The 19,369-nt window shown below is 39.6% G+C and overlaps 1 protein-coding gene across 1 annotated transcript in view; it reads right to left on the bottom strand.

The window, feature by feature from the left end:
- Nucleotides 1–14,844, bottom strand: part of LOC134215220 (T-box transcription factor TBX6-like) — a 111,661-nt gene extending 96,817 nt beyond the window's left edge. The window contains exon 1 of the mRNA XM_062694447.1: nucleotides 14,003–14,844. Coding sequence (XP_062550431.1) covers nucleotides 14,003–14,084 — 82 coding nt within the window. The 5' untranslated portion in view covers nucleotides 14,085–14,844. The remainder of the gene's footprint in view (nucleotides 1–14,002) is intronic.
- Between the last annotated feature and the right edge of the window lie 4,525 nt (nucleotides 14,845–19,369).

Below are 19,369 nucleotides of genomic sequence, written 5' to 3'. Positions count from 1 at the left end.
ACAATACTGGATGAGAGCTTCGTATTCGGCCCTGTCCTATGGGACACTCCGGCGGCTGATGAGGAAATTGATGGTATTTGCCTTAATAATTTGTGTCGTTTTATTTGCATTGAGCAAACTGCTCGGAGGCCAACTGAATCAAGAAGTCGAATAGTTGTTCCCAGATGGATGGATTTTGAGTCTCTAACCATGGAATTAACATGACTCATCGGCCGCTGAAGCCACTCGACTGGCTTTCAGTCTGGGGCATCACAATCCTTACTTTGCCACGTACGCTTACATCGCTGGCGAAAACCAAACGTTGCAAATAAATATATTCCCGTCTGGTTTCACGCCACTTCTGATTCTGCTTATTTCTCCTTTATTGTGGCCATTTTTGAGGATGGTTGATCCGACAATCCGATATGAACTTTTTTCAAAATGCAAAATTCAATCGTAACTAGCAAATTTGATAGCGTGGCGGAGGGAGATGATGCAATTAATTTGAACGGATGGAATCACTAACAGCAACCAAGCTATCACGCTAAGCCCGATGCCGCCGAAACAATCCATTTTCGCAACTAACTCTTTCTCTCTATAAAATGCTGGTCCTGAGATGAACCAATTTCCTTTTCCCAATGCGTCTTTCCAATAACTAACTGCATCCAAACGCTTGTCAGCACCTTGCGTTGAAATTGTCCGACCACCACTTAATGATTTTTCGCTAAGCCTCCACCATTTGGAATTAATTTTCAGCATTGCCACTGCTATCCACGCCTTCATGCTGCTGTGTCCGCTCCGCTGCATCAAATTTTGTCGAATCGCTCATTCCGCTCTTTCCGCGGAATCCCGATCAAAATGGCTCGCGCGCCGGAAAGCAGCTTTCTTGTAATCAATAAATTAAGCCCGTAAGCCCCGCTCTTAACGAATAATGAAGGGACGGGGCTAATGAAATTACTTCATTAGATATAAGAAAGCTGCTTTCCGGCGCGCGCGTGCCATTTTGATCGGGATTCCGCAGCAGACAACGGACCGTTCGGAGAATGACAAATCTAAGAATCCTATGGAATTTTCTCGCAAGATTCTGAATTTGGTTATGATATGTTGGTTATCTAAGATGCGTATTGTTGCGAGGAATAACAACAGAAATTTGACTCAAGACGAAGTTTCTTCATATTACAAAACATTATCTCCTCGCATCTGTTTGTCCGAGCGACGACTCAAGACGAAGTTCCTTCATATTAAAAAACATTATCTTTCGGCATCTATCTGTCCGAGCGACGTTCATCGATGGGTGGTTGCTGTAGATAGTTTCCACTGAGGTGGCATCTTCATTGATTTTATACAAAAGAAGGTTGATCCGACTATCCGAAATAAACTTTCTTTAAAGTGCAAAACTCAATCGTAAATAGCGAATTTGATAGCGCGTCGGAGGGAGATGATGTAGTGAATTTTAATGGATGGAATCACTAACAGCAACCAAGCTACCACGCCAAACCCGATGCCACCGAAACAGTCCATTTTCGCAATTAACTCTTTCTTTTCATAAAATGTTGGTCCTGAGAAGAACCTATTTTCTTTTCCCAATGTTTCTTTCCAACTAACTGACACCACAATTTGTAATAAATTTTCAGCATCGGCACTGGCGGTGCGGGATTGCCACAGTGCTATTTTTATGGTTAACCTTTTCTTCATATGAAATTCTGGTTCGTTGAGGTTGAATGATCTGCAGCAACACATCGAGCACCACCACCAATGCGATGGATTTTCTTTGAAAATGTTATTAGCGCCTCCGTTATGCTGTGTCCGCTCCACTACGATCGCTTTGATGCGTCTGCTATGCGTAAAATCTTGTTCAAACTGAGGATTAGATCCAAACCCGCAAGTGATTGATTTTTGATGTCTGTGCTAGTGATGCATGTACGTGATTGGTTAGTTTACCTATTTCTGAACTATTTATCAAATATCGATAATAAATAGTTGAAAATCAGTGTTTTCAAACAAATACAAAGAAGCGTTGACTCGTCCTTGATCGAATGGTCCAAAAAAATTGAAAATCCATCGAGAAACGGCTTAGATATTAAAGTTTGAAGTCTATCATATTTTCGTGACGGTCCCCGATTTTCGCAATCGTAAAGTGTACCCCAATATAGAAAACACAGACGTAGTCCTACGTCAAAAGCTGATGTCTTGGCAAATGTGCAAAAGGCAGTACCACTACCAGGTGGTTTAATTTGAGTTTTTGTTTAGAGTACGGTAATAGAAGTTTCAAAAAATCGCTCTTTTCTTTACTGAATTTCGTAAATTAATCACTTTTACGACGGTTCCGGATGTTCTGGAAGAACCATCGGCGGCCACAGACCGGTTCATGCGGATGGGCTACGACAATTATCTCTTGCACAGAGTAACATATTTTTTTTTAAACCGCGCTCTTCCAGAATGATTTCCATGATTTGACCGGATCTTTTGGAGAACCTTCACTGGCCATGTTGTAGATCATCCGAAGAACTTCGGCTGACTAATCCGGTCCATCAAAATGGGTCATTTTTTATAAAACCACGCACACTAGATATGACGAATTTCAAAAATTGACCACTTTCTCGGATGTTTCTGATCTTCCGGAGCGACACCAGACTTAATAAAAATAAGGAGGGACACCAGACCAAATAACCAGCAAATGTAATGATCCACAAATAGATAAAAGCTACATTTTATTTGGGACTAGCTTTGTGTACCCGGCTTTACTAGGAATTGAAAAATAAATTATGCAATTGAAAAGGATTACAGGTGGGACTCGATTATCCGGAGTATAATTTTTTTTCACTCCGGATAATCGAATCATTAGAAAAAAAATCAAATCTGCAATTAAATGACGAAAAACTTATGTTTTATTGTATTTGCAGTGGTGAGATCAGAAATTATTTTGGAAAACCCCTGATTAATCCGCCTAACGGTATCGGTAACTTTCTGGTGTATAATAGAAAATAGTATTTCTGCCATAACTTTTGAGTCCATAGTCCGATCCAGTCAATTTTCAATATGAAATGATACGACAGGATTCCCATTTGAATCGAACTTGTTGGTTGAGAATAGGTGCCAAAATAATAGCTAGATTATTTACGCGCTTTTTGTGGAAAAAATAGTATTTTGACCATTATTTCTGAACCCAAAGTTTGATCTAGTCAATTTTCAACAGAAAGCTGTGAAACTTTTGAGTCAATTGTTCGATCTATCCATTTTTCAACAGTAAATAATGTAAAGGCTTCCCCGGACCTGAGTGATTTCATCGCCGCAACGGCGAAAATTAGTCGCCGCGATTTTATCGTTGGGTCGCTGTAGGCAATGTTCCATCCACTCTTGCAGTTCAACAGCGACAGAATCGCATTCGCCAAGCGTTAGAATCGCGTCGCGATTGTTCGGTCACGTGAGTAAACGTGAACCTCAATAGGATTTTCCATTAAATACAACCAGTCGCAAACAAATTTGATAAGGATAAGTGCCAAAAAAGGGTTATATTTTGTACACTCAAACGCACAGATCGGTATATAATACTATGGATCTCCGAGTCATCTAAAATATGTTTATTTTTGGAGCGAACATATAGTAACATGTTTCTGTTTGTTGCTTAAAATTTCCCGTGGAAATTCGCGATTGTCGCATTACGAAATTAATGGATTATTCATCAAAGAGAGATATTCTGCAAGATAAATTCCTTTAGAAAAACTCCAATTGTAAGGACATTAGTGCTGATGTGTCATTTTGACTTGTTTATTACATGATCCTCAAGCGTTTTATCACAACGTCAGTGGGGAAAATATTTCTCTGTTCTTTTTTTTCGCATTTGTATCAGATGACGACCAATTTGTTTCCATGTCTTGTTATGATAAAAAAAAGCCTTATGCTTAATGCCCATCGTCGTTAATTAACATTCAGAGCGAATTTTGCAACCCATGTTATGCACCCGAACACATCGTTCTATAGTGGCGAGGTTACGTTTTCATCTGTCGAATGAGCGACTGTTTTGTCTCAAATGCAATAGCTTAACTGACAATCAATCAAGTAATTGCATGAAAGGAAAAGTGGAAACGGACTGCCCGGGAAAAATTCTTGAAGCATGAAGTTTGGGGACATGAAGTTTGGGGACAAGAAAATAACTAAACACCCATCTTTCAGCCCCTCCCATTTCAGCTGAGCCATGTGAAATCATGATTTTTTTCGAGATCTCAATTTTGTATTCTTTGATTTCCCTGAAATTTCGCATATACATCCTTCATTCATTTCATTTATTTAGTTAACATCTAAACAGATAACACTGAATCAACAATTTGACGCCACAATGCACGGTTCGAGGCCGCATCTCTCCATCCTCGGATACGCCCCACGCTCGCCAAGTCGTTCTGCACCTGGTCTGCCCATCTCGCTCGCTGCGCTCCACGCCGTCTCGTACCTGCCGGATCCGAAGCGAACACCATCTTTGCAGGGTTGCTGTCCGGCATTCTTGCAACATGCCCTGCCCATCGTACCCTTCCGGCTTTAGCTACCTTCTGGATACTGGGTTCGCCGTAGAGTTGGGCGAGCTCATGGTTCATTCTTCGCCGCCACACACCGTCTTCTTGCACACCGCCAAAGATGGTCCTAAGCACCCGTCTCTCGAATACTCCGAGTGCTTGCAAGTCCTCCTCGAGCATTGTCCATGTTTCATGTCCGTAGAGGACAACCGGTCTTATAAGCGTCTTGTACATGACACATTTGGTGCGGTGGCGAATCTTTTTCGACCGCAGTTTCTTCTGGAGCCCGTAGTAGGCCCGACTTCCACAGATGATGCGCCTTCGTATTTCACGACTAACGTTGTTGTCAGCCGTTAGCAAGGATCCGAGGTAGACGAATTCCTCGACCACCTCGAAGGTATCCCCGTCTATCGTAACACTGATTCCCAGGCGGGCCCTGTCGCGCCCACAAGCATGTACTTTGTCTTTGACGCATTCACCACCAGTCCAACTTTGATGCTTCACGTTTCAGGCGGGTGTAGAGTTCCGCCACCTTTGCAAATGTTCGGCCGACAATGTCCATGTCATCCGCGAAGCAAATAAATTGTCTGGATCTGTTGAAAATCGTACCCCGGCTGTTACACCCGGCTCTAAGCATAATACCTTCTAGCGCAATGTTGAACAACAGGCACGAAAGTCCATCACCTTGTCTTAGTTCCCGGCGCGATTCGAACGAACTGGAGTGTTCGCCCGAAATCTTCACACAGTTTTTCACACCATCCACCGTTGCTTTGATCAGTCTGGTAAGCTTCCCATGGAAGCTGTTCTCGTCCATAATTTTCCATAGCTCTACGCGGTCTATACTGTCGTATGCCGCCTTGAAATCAACGAACAGATGGTGCGTTGGGACCTGGTATTCACGGCATTTTTGAAGGATTTGCCGTACAGTAAAGATCTGGTCCGTTGTCGAGCGGCCGTCAACGAAGCCGGCTTGATAACTTCCCACGAACTCGTTCACTAATGGTGACAGACGACGGAAGATGATCTGGGATATCACTTTGTAGGCGGCATTAAGGATGGTGATCGCTCGAAAGTTCTCACACTCCAGCTTGTCGCCTTTCTTGTAGATGGGGCATATAACCCTTCCTTCCACTCCTCCGGTAGCTGTTCGGTTTCCCAGATTCTGACTATCAGTTTGTGCAGGCAAGTGGCCAGCTTTTCCGGGCCCATCTTGATGAGCTCAGCTCCGATACCATCCTTACCAGCTGCTTTATTGGTCTTTAGCTGTTGAATGGCATCCTTAACTTCCCTCAAGGTGGGGGCTGGTTGGCTTCCATCGTCCGCTGAACTGACGTAGTCATCTCCTCCGCTGCCTTGACTTTCACTGCCTGTACTCTCAGCGCCATTCAGATGTTCCTCGTAGTGCTGCTTCCACCTTTCGATCACCACACGTTCGTCCGTCAAGATGCTCCCATCCTTATCCCGGCACATTTCGGCTCGCGGCACGAAGCCTTTGCGGGATGCGTTGAGCTTCTGATAGAACTTGCGTGTATCTTGAGAACGGCACAGCTGTTCCATCTCCTCGCACTCCGCTTCTTCCAGGCGGCGTTTCTTCTCCTGGAAAAGGCGGGTCTGCTGTCTCCGCTTCCGTCTATAACGTTCCACGTTCTGCCGGGTACCTTGCTGCAGCGCGACCGCCCGCGCTGCGTCCTTCTCCTCCAGAATCTGTCTGCACTCTTCGTCGAACCAATCGTTCCGTCGACTTCGACCCATATACCCGACGTTGTTCTCCGCTGCGTCGTTAATGGCTGCTTTGACTGTACTCCAGCAGTCCTCAAGAGGGGCCCATCGAGCTGACCCTCTTCCGGCAACGCTGCCTCGAGATGCTGCGCGTATGCAGTGGCGACATCAGGTTGCTTCAGTCGCTCTAGGTCGTACCGCGGCGGTCGTCGGTACCGAACATTGTTGATGACGGATAGTTTTGGGCGCAGTTTAACCATCACCAGATAGTGGTCAGAGTCGATGTTAGCGCCACGATATGTCCTGACGTCGATAATGTCGGAGAAGTGCCGTCCATCAATCAGAACGTGGTCGATTTGTGATTCTGTCTGCAGTGGTGATCTCCAGGTGTACCGATACGGGAGGCTGTGTTGGAAGTAGGTGCTGCGAATGGCCATATTCTTGGAGGCGGCGAAATCAATTAGTCGTAGGCCGTTTTCGTTCGTCAGCCGGTGAGCGCTGAACTTTCCAATAGTCGGTCTAAACTCCTCCTCTTGGCCAACCTGAGCGTTTAAATCTCCTATGATGATTTTGACGTCGTGGCTTGGGCAGCTGTCGTACTCACGTTCCAGCTGCGCGTAGAATGCGTCCTTATCATCATCAGTGCTTCCGGAGTGTGGGCTATGGACGTTGATTATGCTGAAGTTGAAGAACCGGCCTTTGATCCTCAACCTGCACATTCTTTCATTGATCGGCCACCACCCGATCACGCGCCTTTGCATATCGCCCATCACTATGAAAGCTGTTCCCAGCTCGTGTGTGTTGCCGCAGCTCTGGTAGATGGTATGATTACCTCTAAACGTTCGCACCATTGATCCCTTCCAACAAACCTCCTGCAGCGCTACGATGCCGAATCCACGGTCCTTGAGCACATCGGCGAGTATGCGTGTGCTCCCGATGAAGTTGAGAGATTTGCAGTTCCACGAACCGAGTTTCCAATCGCTAGTCCCTTTTCGTCGCAGTGGTCTTCGCCGATGGTTCCGGTCCGTACTCTCTTGTTGATTGTTCGTTGCTTATGATTTTTTAAAGGCTGGCTTGCAGGGCCTGACACCAAACCCCTAAATTTCCGGGGACCATTCCTCCTTATTTCCGGTGGACCATGGTGCACAGTTTCATTTTAGAGTCCCTCGCTGGCACTCGGACGATGATCAGCCGCCCCTAACATGGAGAACAGACACTGTTGTTTGCCGATCCTGACATGGAGAACAGACGCTCAATAAGATTTGCACCTCCGGAGAGGAGGTCAGCCCCTGTCCCTGTCAGCATACGACCATAGTTCCCACCGGGGTTGGTTACCCGATCTTCCCTAAGGTTACTCGTATCCCGGCCAGCACCGCGGGGAGGTAGGGATAGGAGTTGCTGGGTAAGAGGCTAAGGACCGCGAGATGGGGTCTATTTTATTCCTTCAGGTACGCGAAGTACCAATGGTACGCTTTACCCAGCATTTGCCGCGCCCGCATATACATCCCTTGTGATCAAAAAACATAATTTGCATCATTGGTTTGCAATTTTGACTCTAGCCTAACTTTTGACAAGGGCCTAAGCGAAAACATCTTAAATACTTTAAAAAAATTAACTTTAAAACGGCTTGTCCGATCATTTTAGTGTCTTCGACAATATTTTAGGTAATCATTGGCGCTATGTGAAAAAAATATACACTGTGAATAAAATTTGTTCAATCATTGAAAATAAAACTTAAAAGTCAATTTTCACAAAAATGAATTTTTCAATATTTTTTTTATATGAGAGGGTCAAACGCAAAGGGGTGTAAGTGACAAAAAGTTAGTTTTGAGAAAAACGAGTGCAAATTTTTTCTATATTTTTTCGCTCCATACAAATAACTAATTTTCTGTGAATCTTCACATTTTTTTCCAAATAACGTACAAACTATATCAACATATCGCCGCAAAGCTTTAGAACTAAAGCAGTTTTTGCTGTAGTCAGTTTAATTTTGACCAAAATGTCACTTACACCCCTCTTCTTCTAATCCCTTCATATGTTGTAGCAGATAATATATGTAATTTTTTGCACTATAGTTCATAATGGCGAAATGATGGACAAACAAATTGTAATGTTTTGAAATAAGTTGGTTTTTCAAAAATGGTTGATTTTTTTTTACTTATTTGTCGACTCGATTCGTTAAATTTTCAATGGAAAAGGTAGACAGTATTTTTTTTCTAGGTGCTACCGTTTCTGAGATACAGCGTTTATAAGGTAAAATACACCGATTTTTTAAATTATCAGTCATTTTCGATTTTTTTTCGATTCTATTCAACCTAGAATCAAATTTTACGGAGTCATTTATATTTATTGACAAATGCTAGTAATAGAGCAGTGGTTGATCATTTTCATGGTATGAGATTGTGGAAAAAAAGGTTTTCATATAAAAAAAACAAATAATTTGCTTTTTGAAATTCAACCTTAAACGGATCTATTTTGGGAAAGAATCTTTCAACTCCTGTTATAGTTGTCAAGTATAACATAAATTTCATTTTAGTCAAGTGACAACGACAGGCAGATCACAAGCTTAAGATACCTAGTTCAGAAGGAAATAATACATTTAAAGATGGACACCTGTTGCAAGGATTAATAAACGTGTTTAAAAATAATGGTTATGGAAATCTTTCTGATTGCGAAATTAGTTGCTGTAGATTTGAAATTGGCCAGACAAATTACCCAATCTAGTGGTAATGATTTATTGTGTAATGGAGAGGAAGATATTCGAATGATTGATCTTTGTTCAATGAAGTTTTCAAGCAAATTCACTGTTAGGACTCTACAATTTCAACATTTGGCCATATTTCTCAATTCATGCAAGGCCAAAACAAATTGAATACAAATTCATATACTGCAACGAATGCCAAAGGGTTAAAACATGCACACGGCGTTTCCTCTACTATTGGCCAAGGATAGTCTAGGCTTCCTTTTTATCGTAATTTTGTAATTTTCAAATTCATTTCCTATATTTGTCTATCACTTGTCCATCCTGATCCACCTTCAATATTGAATACATATAACGCTAAATGATTTACCAAAAATTAGTAAGGTTGAATTTTTTTATTTATTTCTATATAAATAAAGATTTTTTTCTCCACCATCTACCATGAAAATGGCCAACCACTACTCCATTACTAGCATTTGTCAATAAATATAAACGATTCAGTCAAATTCAATTCTAGGTTGAATAGAATCGAAAAAATAATCGAAAATGACTGAAAATTTAAAAAAAATCGGTATATTTTATCTTATATCCGCTGTATCTCAGAAATGGTAGCACTTAGAAAAAATACTGTATACTTTTTTCATTGGAAATTCAACGTACTTTCATAAAATCGAGTCGATAAAAACGTAAAAAAAAATAATTCGATCGTTTTTAAAATATAGCCCCATTGATTACCTAAAACTTTGCCGAAAACATCAAAACGAGCGGAAAAGCAGTTTTCAAGTGATTTTTTTTTAGTGTTCAATGTGTTTTTGCTTAGGCCCTTGTCAAAAGTTAGGCTAGAGTACAAATCGTAAACCAATGATGAAAATTATGTTTGATGATCACAACGAAAGCATCTACAAAATTTTAGAGAAATCAAAGAATACAAAAATGAACGACCTTCGATTTCACAGAGAATTGTTTCTTCAAATAATCATATTTTGTATGAATATAACAGTAATATATCATTTGAATTCATGAATTACAAGCCAATGGTAAAATTTCAATATACAAAACAACCCCTTTTTCAATCCCCTCCCACAACCTAGGTACGTCCAATTGTTGAAATAATCATATTGTATATTATATTATTAAACATAAAAATATAAAATAAAAAAATAGAAGAAAAAAAAAATACTCCGGATAATTTGAGTCTAAAATCCCGGATAATCGAACCCCGGATAATCGAGTCTCCGGATAATCGAGATATAAATCGATATAGAGTAACGGATGCAGGGTATAACTCCTGGCACAGGCTCAAAAACAAAAGATGGAAACATGATTTTGGCAAAACTTCTCCTTAATCGTATGTGCTTACTCGAGAATTTACCACCCGATTTGGACATTAATTTACAATGTTCTGAAAACTCATATGTGACTATGTACATACATTATGTGGAAGACCTTCAGGGTGGGTTCGAGTCCCATCGAAGGGAAAGTGGTTACCCCCAATACATTTTTAAAATCAATATCTTCCACATAATGTACATATTTGCATACGAGTTTTCAAAACATTCTTTTTCTACTTTATTTTCTTTTATGCCAATAGCCTTCTTCATTGCTTCAAATCGCTCCTAAACTACTAAACAATTCGTTCCCTAAAAACATTTCTCCTTCTTTTCCTAAAACACTCCTACCCAATCATCTCATTAGAACAGAGAACATATGAACCAAATTTGGGTTAAATCGGATCAAAGGCTCAGAAGCTTCACTCAAATGTACATTTTCTAAAGAGTACCCCACTCCTAGAGCTACACAAATTATGTGAGTATTTTCAAAATTAAATTTCGAAGCACAAACAATACCTGGAAACGAGAACAACCAAACTGCAAAACTGCAAAAATCAATCCAGAACAACATTCACGGAATTCATACCTTTAACTTGGTCCCAAAGATTGAAACATGAACTTTCGGGAACGAATTGAAGTTGAAGTCATTTTTGACTCACTAGTGTAAGTATGTGTCACTTTTTCTAATGCATTAGGAAGGTCTAATAAGGGAAGCTTCCAGTTAGTGTTGATAATAGATATGATAGAAACTAAACTCAGATTTCCCATCCGTCTGTCTTACTATTGGCTACATTTATTTTTGTGGATCTTACTCAAATAACTTCTTTATGTTGTCGAATAATGATAACATGATATTTGTTCACTCGATGGAATGAGTTTTCGAATCGTTACTCCAACAAACTTGAGAGCTAGATGGCTAAACATCAATGATAAAAACTAAAGTACTTATATGCTCGACATGATTGTGGTTTCTAAAGTCTAAAGTCTAACAGCAGCAGGATTGTGTTTTTGTGTGTTAACTTCAACGTCTGAATAAATATTTGCTTAGGAATAAGTGTGTAATATAAATGTAAGAGTCAGGTCTACTGAACAAAAATCAGAGTTCAACGTGTATTTGGAACATCTGCTGAAATCAGCGGCAAAATTACTGTGCTAATGGGGCCCTCCTTAGTCTTGCGGTAAGGCGCGCGGCTACTAAGCAAGACCATGCAGAGGGTGGCTGGGTTCGATTCCCGGTGCCGGTCTAGGCAATTTTCGGATTGGAAATTATCTCGACTTCCCTGGGCATAAAAGTATCATCGTGTTAGCCTCATGATATACATACTCATCATGAATGCAAAAATGGTTACCTGGCTTAGAAACCTCGCAGTTAATAACTGTGGAAGTGCTTAATGAACACTAAGCTGCGAGGCGGCTCTGTCCCAGTGTGGGGATGTAATGCCAATAAGAAGAAGAAGAATGAAGGTTAGGATTCCACAAAGAGTAGTTAAATATGGAAATCCAAAATTAGGCTGGTAGTGGACTTATGAATAAATGATAGTGACTTTGGCGACTTTAATTATAAAAATACATAGATAAAAATATGTTCTTATTTTAAATGTATATTCACGCACATATTCGTAGCATGCAAATAAACGTAACATTCAATCGATCTTTCTATTCTTTGAATTCGAAATAAATTTAAAATTCAATCAATTTTAATTGAATATCGATTGTTTTTCGTTTCTTGGGACTTGCTGCAATTTTACACGTTGTTGAATTTTCAAAATTATTTGCTGTGTTTACGAGACGAGCCAACCTATTAAAGACATAACTGTGTGGTGACTATGTAGAGACGGGAAAGTGATTTCCAAATTAGTTTTGTAGAAGCACTGTAAAAATAAACTAAATGGATACCCCCATTTGTAAAAAAAATAAGTGATATTGCGTAGCAGTGTGACATTTTGGATTTTTTTTCTTGTAATCAGTTTTTGCGAAGGCTGTCTTTACACGTATGATCGAAACGTTTTCTAGCATGGCGTATGCCAGAATTACTTCTGACTAATCTTGCTTAACAATCAATTTTATGAGCCGATTTTTGGCTTGTGTTAACAATTTTCCAATTTAAAGATGCAATTGTGGCTTTAAAAAAGAGTGCTGAAGCGGAATAGTCTGTCGGGAATACATGCAACATGCAACTAAAGTCTTCCCAAGCGCCAATATAAAATTTTCAATTTTTTAGTCAAAGTTTTCTTGTAACAGATTCAATTAATCACAAATCGTATCGTACATCTTTCACCGACATAACTGAAGATATCCTACATCCTACATCCATCCGATGATGGCGAGTTCGATTCTCGATTCGGTCCGGGATGCTTTCGGATAGGAAATTCACATGACTTCCTGGGCATAGTGCATCCATTGTACTTGCTACACAAGATACATACTCATGCATTGACGGGCATAGAAAGCTTTCTATTAATCACTGTGGAAATGCTAACAGAACACTAAGTTAAAAAGCAGGCCAAGTTCCAGTTGGAATGCAGAGCTTTAGGAAGAAGATGTGATTTAAAACCATGACCATATTGAGGATGGCTGCATTCTGATCATAGACCGCTCTGAAAACTAAAAGGTTATCATAACTTGTTAACAAAGATTATATGCGAAAATCCAAATTTGTTGGAATGCTCTAGAAATGTAGGGAGTAGATGTTAATCTTAGATGAAAAAACCTTTCAAAAGCTTTTATCATTCTGCGTTGCAGTTTTTGTACATATTCAGAAATTTCAAACAATTTTGGAGACGGTAGAAACATAGAAATTTCAATTATTTGCATATTATTCGGCAGCTCGGCCGTACGAACATTATTTTATGTTTAATATCTTGACTGTGTATATGCACAGCACATGTTTCGAAATGGACAAATTGATATGGAATTCGTTCTCTATAATAAACAATGTGGGCTCGCTTGACTGAGGGTATACAATAGTTAACAACATGTGATGATTGGGCAAATCCAGCATCCAAAAGATTTTCAATTTGCAAAAAAAAAGAGCTAACCGCGGTGGAAGTTGGTACTCGCATTCTGATTGCTTTTCCGCAAACGTGTCCAAGTGTTCTTGTTGTGTAGGGGTTATAACACCTCTATAGATAGTAATCAGGTTAAAGGTTCGATTCCCTCCAAGACACATGGATTTTTCGCAAATTTCATATCAATTTATCCATTTTGAAACATGTGCTGTACATATGCACAGCTAAGACATTTAACAATGGAAATTTCGCTATCCTACAGAGAAAAAAACGAAGCGTATAAATTAACATTTGTTTTTTATATTGCGTTTATTTAAATGGCTCATTTGCCATTTGGCGTTACGGAGCCGATTTTTCTTACAATTCATTTTACAATTTACTAGCATTTGTTGATATAGTCTTTCGTCATGTCATTTTAATGTCAAACAGTTTCATTATTGTTATTATTATTATACTTTATTAGTGACACTTTACCACTGAAGTGACATTCGTGTCTGAAGCAGTTTCATGATACAGTCTTTGAAATTGAATAGTTTCCAAACTTGTAAATCTTTACTGAGAATAGCTCTGTCTTGAGAATTTGTTCTACTATTTTATCCCAATGTTTCAATTCGGGATCATCCTCAGAAAGTCTATCTGGAATATTGGAAGCAATCGACAATCATTTGGGAGAAATTTCAAAGCTTAGTTTTGATTTTACCATACCTGAAAAGCTATCAAATGTAAGATGTTTAAACGAAATAATTCAGAACTCACCAGGAATCCTTTGCAGCATATGCTGCCGGTAAATCTCGTGAGCAATATGTTGATGCATCCTCATGTCGATCATGTCCGTCATACCGTTTACACTAATTGATTCCACCGGATAACGACTATCAGCCAATGATTTATTCAGTGCTGAACACCTGCTACCACGTACTGCTCGTTGATATTGATATCACTAATAAAGCTCAACAGCTCAGAATCAATTTGTACACGCCCAATCATTCACTCTCAGTATTATTATGATAATTGTGTAAATCATTCAAGAGCGCTAGCACACGCCACCCCGATGGGACACAATAAACTTGATTCATAAAAATTCAAAAATAATCATTTGTCACGATGACAGTCACACGCGTATGCTACTTACGTCCCCTCGACGTTGCGGCCCGGGCACGATATTCTTCACACCAAATGCGCCGCCGACAACGACTTGCAACAATTGCCGCGATTGCCTTTGTTGGTTGCGTTCCCAACACCCACGCCTTCAGTTTGAACCGTCGCAAGTTCATCCGACGAGTCGGTCGCATACAGGTTTTCTTCTTCTTACCGTTAGTCGTACTCTTTCTTCGTACTCGTTCCCACCCGGTTCGCGGTCCCTGCGACGGCGGCAAAATCGCCCTTTGGTAAATACGCGTCCAGTCAGCGAAAAAATCGCTTCGCAACTGCTGCGCCAATAAAATAGCTTTACTTGCCATCCATGCTGTGCAAAGGCTCACGTTCTCTTCACCACGACGACTCAACGGCGACGACCACGATGGACGATGGGACGCGGTCGCGAAAAAGTACAAAAAGAGGTAGAAAACACAACAATAACAACCTGGTCGGTTTTCAGCACCATCTAAGTCCGGTCGTGCAGGTTTAAGTGGCCAAAACCCTACGAAAACCGCCCTGGCGAAGCTGCCCATCAAAACGAAACGTGCAATGAAACGTGTGCGAGGTGGAAGGTGCAAAATCGTGTATACACGGTTGCACCAACACCACACAGTATCGGTGCTCTCGAAGGAGAAATCAATCGTAGTCAACATTGTCGAGTCTTTTCTCCCTCTTCTCCATCCATGGCAAGCCGCTGATTGGTTAGATTTGGCACCACCCATTTTTAACTTGTCCGTTTCACATTTCATTCATACAGTGTGTTCCATGTTTCATTCATGAAAATCAATTACAAACACATAAAGAGATCTCTACCGGAGAGACCGAAGCAACCTATGCGCATAAGAAACCCTTTTATATGCGCTCAATTCAAATGCTGCGCTTTGCCGCAATAATTTCCCCGAACCCGTCCAAAAAAGAATGAAATGGCGTGAATTTTGAACCGCTTCGCAAGGCACTGATCTGCAGTGGCCGTATTGTGCATTGGTCAGAAACATTATGCCTTCTACATGCCTATCGTTTCGCACCTCCGGGTAGGGTGGTAATGTGCGTCAAGATGGATACAATATGGCGACTCGTCGTGCAACAATGTGGCTAGAACAGTATCGGTTTATTGGATTAAGCGCATCTATAGATGTTTTTACGACAGATTCAACGTGCACCAATCAAGTTGTGGTTATAACAAGGGATATAAATTAGGGCGGATGCGTGGGTGGCCGGTTATGCCTAAACGAAGATACACATTTTTTTATTTCTTTTTGTCAGTCAGTTTGAAATTCTCTCTGATAAATATTCAAAAGACTAAATTAAAGTTTGACTTGAGTGAATTGACAGCATTTCGGTATAACTTTGTTGGGAAAAGAAGGCTAATTTTTACGTTTAATAGCAAACAAATCTATTGTGTGTCTGCTCATCTATTTATCCATCTTCACTTGGCCAGATTTTATTTATAATGTGCGAACAACAATACATTTTTTAGAGAAAAGTTCATGAATTTCGAAATAAAATTCGAATGTTGAACTGACTCATATTCCGAATACTCGTTTTTATATAGAGTTTTAACGGCATTATTTCATTGCTGTTTCCGATTGACTGGTAATGGAAATCTGTTAACCTTTCCCACAAAACAAGAAGCAGGCAATGCAAAATACTCGCGTACATTTGTTTTGCCTTTTTCTAGCCTTCCTACTACTCGCAGAGAAAACAGAAAAATGTTCGTGAAGCTTCGCGAGTCATTCGGGTTAGTTTGCAAAATGTCATAAAACAACCTCGGAACAAGTTTATCACGGATGTTCGAGCAAGAACACATTTGTTTATTGTTATTGTGTTTACCTCAAGTGAAATTTATCCATTGTATTCGAAATAACCACAAATACTCGCGATTTTTACTCGCGAGCAAAATACTGCCTTGCTTTCTGTCTTTGCTCTGCCTGTACTCGCGAACAAAGCAAGTTCCAGAAAAATGCAGGCGGTAGCAAGATGAATACACTACTAGGTGCTCCAATCTGCCAAGTTTATGGAAAAGAAGAAGGCGGAGGTGAAAAATTCATTCTCAGTGCAAAATGAAAACAAATCTCCCAAAAATCTCCCAAATCCAAGATGGCTGAATCGTGAATTTGGCAAATTGGAACACCTACACCCAAAAAAATCTACACGTTGTTTCCACCTGAAAAAGTACGTAGATTTTTTCCACCTGAAATTCACGTAACTTTTACCTGATTTTTTGATAGAATTTTCATTCTACGTGAAAATCAGGTAAGTTCTACCTGAGTTTTGGATAGAATTCACCGGACACGTAAGTTTCACCTGAATTTTCTGAAGCATTTGCAGCTACGTGTGCACGTGAAATGTACCTGAAAATTCAGGTGGAAACAACGTTTAGATTATTTGGCGTGTAGTGGTGTTATTCATCTTGGGCGGTAGGTTCACGCGAGTGTGGCATTTTTGGTTTACACTCTTTTCTTACTCGTGAAGCTAGTATCTCCACCAATTCGAATGATGATTTATTCATGTGCATCTCTTGAAACGATATCATAGAAGTGAACAGATTTTATTATAAGACTGCCTAACAATAAAAGTTCGTTCGAATTTTTGCAATTGGATGCGTGTTTGCAGTTTAAATTTGTAACACAGTGTGCGGAATTTCAGACAATTTGCACAGCTTTGGTAGTTACAATCAGTTTAATGAAGTTATCAAGCGCTTAACTGAAACTTCTACCTTTTAGTTTTTGAATGAAAACAATTTATCCATGTATTTTTAGAAATCTAGACCAACATTTGAAAAGGGCGTAACAGCCAAAATTTATTTCTTCTGATTCTTCGTCCACATATAGAGCTATATATGTAGACGAAGAATCAGAAGGAATAAATTTTGGCTGTTACGCCCTTTTCAAATGTTGGTCTAGAAATATTTATTTAGGCCGTTCTTCTTCTTCTTCTTATTGACATTACATCCCCTCACTGGGACAGAGCCGCCTTGCAGCTTAGTGTTCATTGAGCACTTCCACAGTTATTAACTGCGAGGTTTCTAAGCCAGGTTACCATTTTTGCATTCGTATATCATGAGGCTAGCACGATGATACTTTTATGCCCAGGGAAGTCGAGACAATTTCCAATCCGAAAATTGCCTAGACCGGCACCGGGAATCGAACCCAGCCACCCTCAGCATGGTCTTGCTTTGTAGCCGCGCGTCTTACCGCACGGCTAAGGAGGGCCCCCTAATTTAGGCCGTTACAAATATTTAATTAACATTTTGTCCTACTGGTCTCCGAAAGATCAAGGGGATAATAAAAATTAAATATTAAAATGAAAAAAATCAAAAAACTTCTCGGATTTGTTAAAGAATCTTTTGAAAATGCTCAAAATAATCCGAATTTTATTTTGTTGCCCCCTCAAAACATTATTTTTAGGGAAAAAAATCCGATGGGGGGAGACAAAATACTTCTTAAATATTTGTATCGGCCTTATACCGTTTTGCTTCGAATTGCCGGACGCTTCGAAAGCCGGACACTTCAATTGTTATTTGACTTTATTTACCATCTCAACAAGTATTTCTAAAATTATCAATGCAGGAAACGATTCTTAGACTTGAAACCATTTTAACAAATGTAAGCGATCCGTGATCTGTGGTAAAAACTTGAAAATAGAGGTTAAAGTTGAAGGCATGTCATAATCAACGGTGAATTTCGTTTTTCTTAGAATGCAGCTTAAGACTCAACATTAGAAAATCTTAGCTCATATTTTCTATATTCTATCATTTGCTAGGGGTATTAGTAATTTATTAACATAGTATGATAGCACTCTTTGTCATGAATTAAAGAAATTGCTTGGGAATTCATAGCTTTATAATTTTTATTACATTTTCTGTATGTCCGGACTTCGAGGCAAGTTTTTACAATTGCTTCGATTTCCGGACATGCTGAAATGATGTTAAATAACTGTTTATCAGTTAAGTTAATTGAAATCAAATGATTCGTAATTTCATTAGATTTGAGTTACTACACCCCAAAAGGAACATTGCTTGCTCTCAGCTTATCGATATATACTTATACACATATTGTAAATGGTATCACTTTATTAATTGCACACAAGTAGCAAAACTTGCCTTCAGTTTCTAGTGAATGGTTGTCTTCAAAAGTATTTTTTAACCATTCACATTTTTGTAGAAAAAAAAACAAGTTCGCAAAACTAGCTTTTTAACAGAATTGTATAAAAAGACACGTTTTGAATGACACCCGTCAAATAAAAAAACTCAACATTTCTCGGACACGCCCGGATTTATCAATCCGCATGAATTCATTTATTCAATCGCTCCTTTTAATCCTTGATTTCTAATAGCAAACTAAAATGGATTTCAAAAGACACACAAATACCACTAATGTCTCTATTTCGAAGTATATCTTAACAATGATAAGATAATGCATAATTTTAATTCTCCGATGTTCATACCATAAACAAAAAAAAAATTAAAAGGTATTTGATTTATTTCTTATTTTTGTGTTTTTTCCGCAGTGAGCACGCAGGTTGATAAAAAGAATCGACGAATTTGGTGCCGTATTTCATTGTTTCGCGATGAGATGAACATATATTCAGTGAGATGGAAATCGGCACAGTTCCCCCTATCATATTTATTTCTGGTATTATTGATCTACCTTGAATAGGGAGGGGAGATTCTATGAAATTATTAGATTTCCAATGTTGTATATTGCAGTTAAATGCTCCCGCTTGGTTTCAAATGTTGTTTTTTGGTAGTTGGTCAATCTCGGAGCAGAAACTTCGGATGGTATACACAACCGGGGGATGCCAGATTTCCATACAAATCTGTATAGAAACGGATTTATATTAATCGACAAATATTAATGATTTATCCTAGTTGTCTTGAAATGGATTAAATTTGCTATTTGACTATCAATACAGTCAAACTCGAAGTGTCCGGCAATTCGAAGCAAAATTGTCCGGTATTTGAAGCATCCATTATACTATGTCCGG

This window comes from Armigeres subalbatus, chromosome 2 (assembly GCF_024139115.2).
Source record: "Armigeres subalbatus isolate Guangzhou_Male chromosome 2, GZ_Asu_2, whole genome shotgun sequence".
NCBI lineage: Eukaryota > Metazoa > Arthropoda > Insecta > Diptera > Culicidae > Armigeres > Armigeres subalbatus.
Note: the sequence above shows the minus strand (reverse complement) of the source record. Positions and strands in the feature narration are given on the sequence as shown.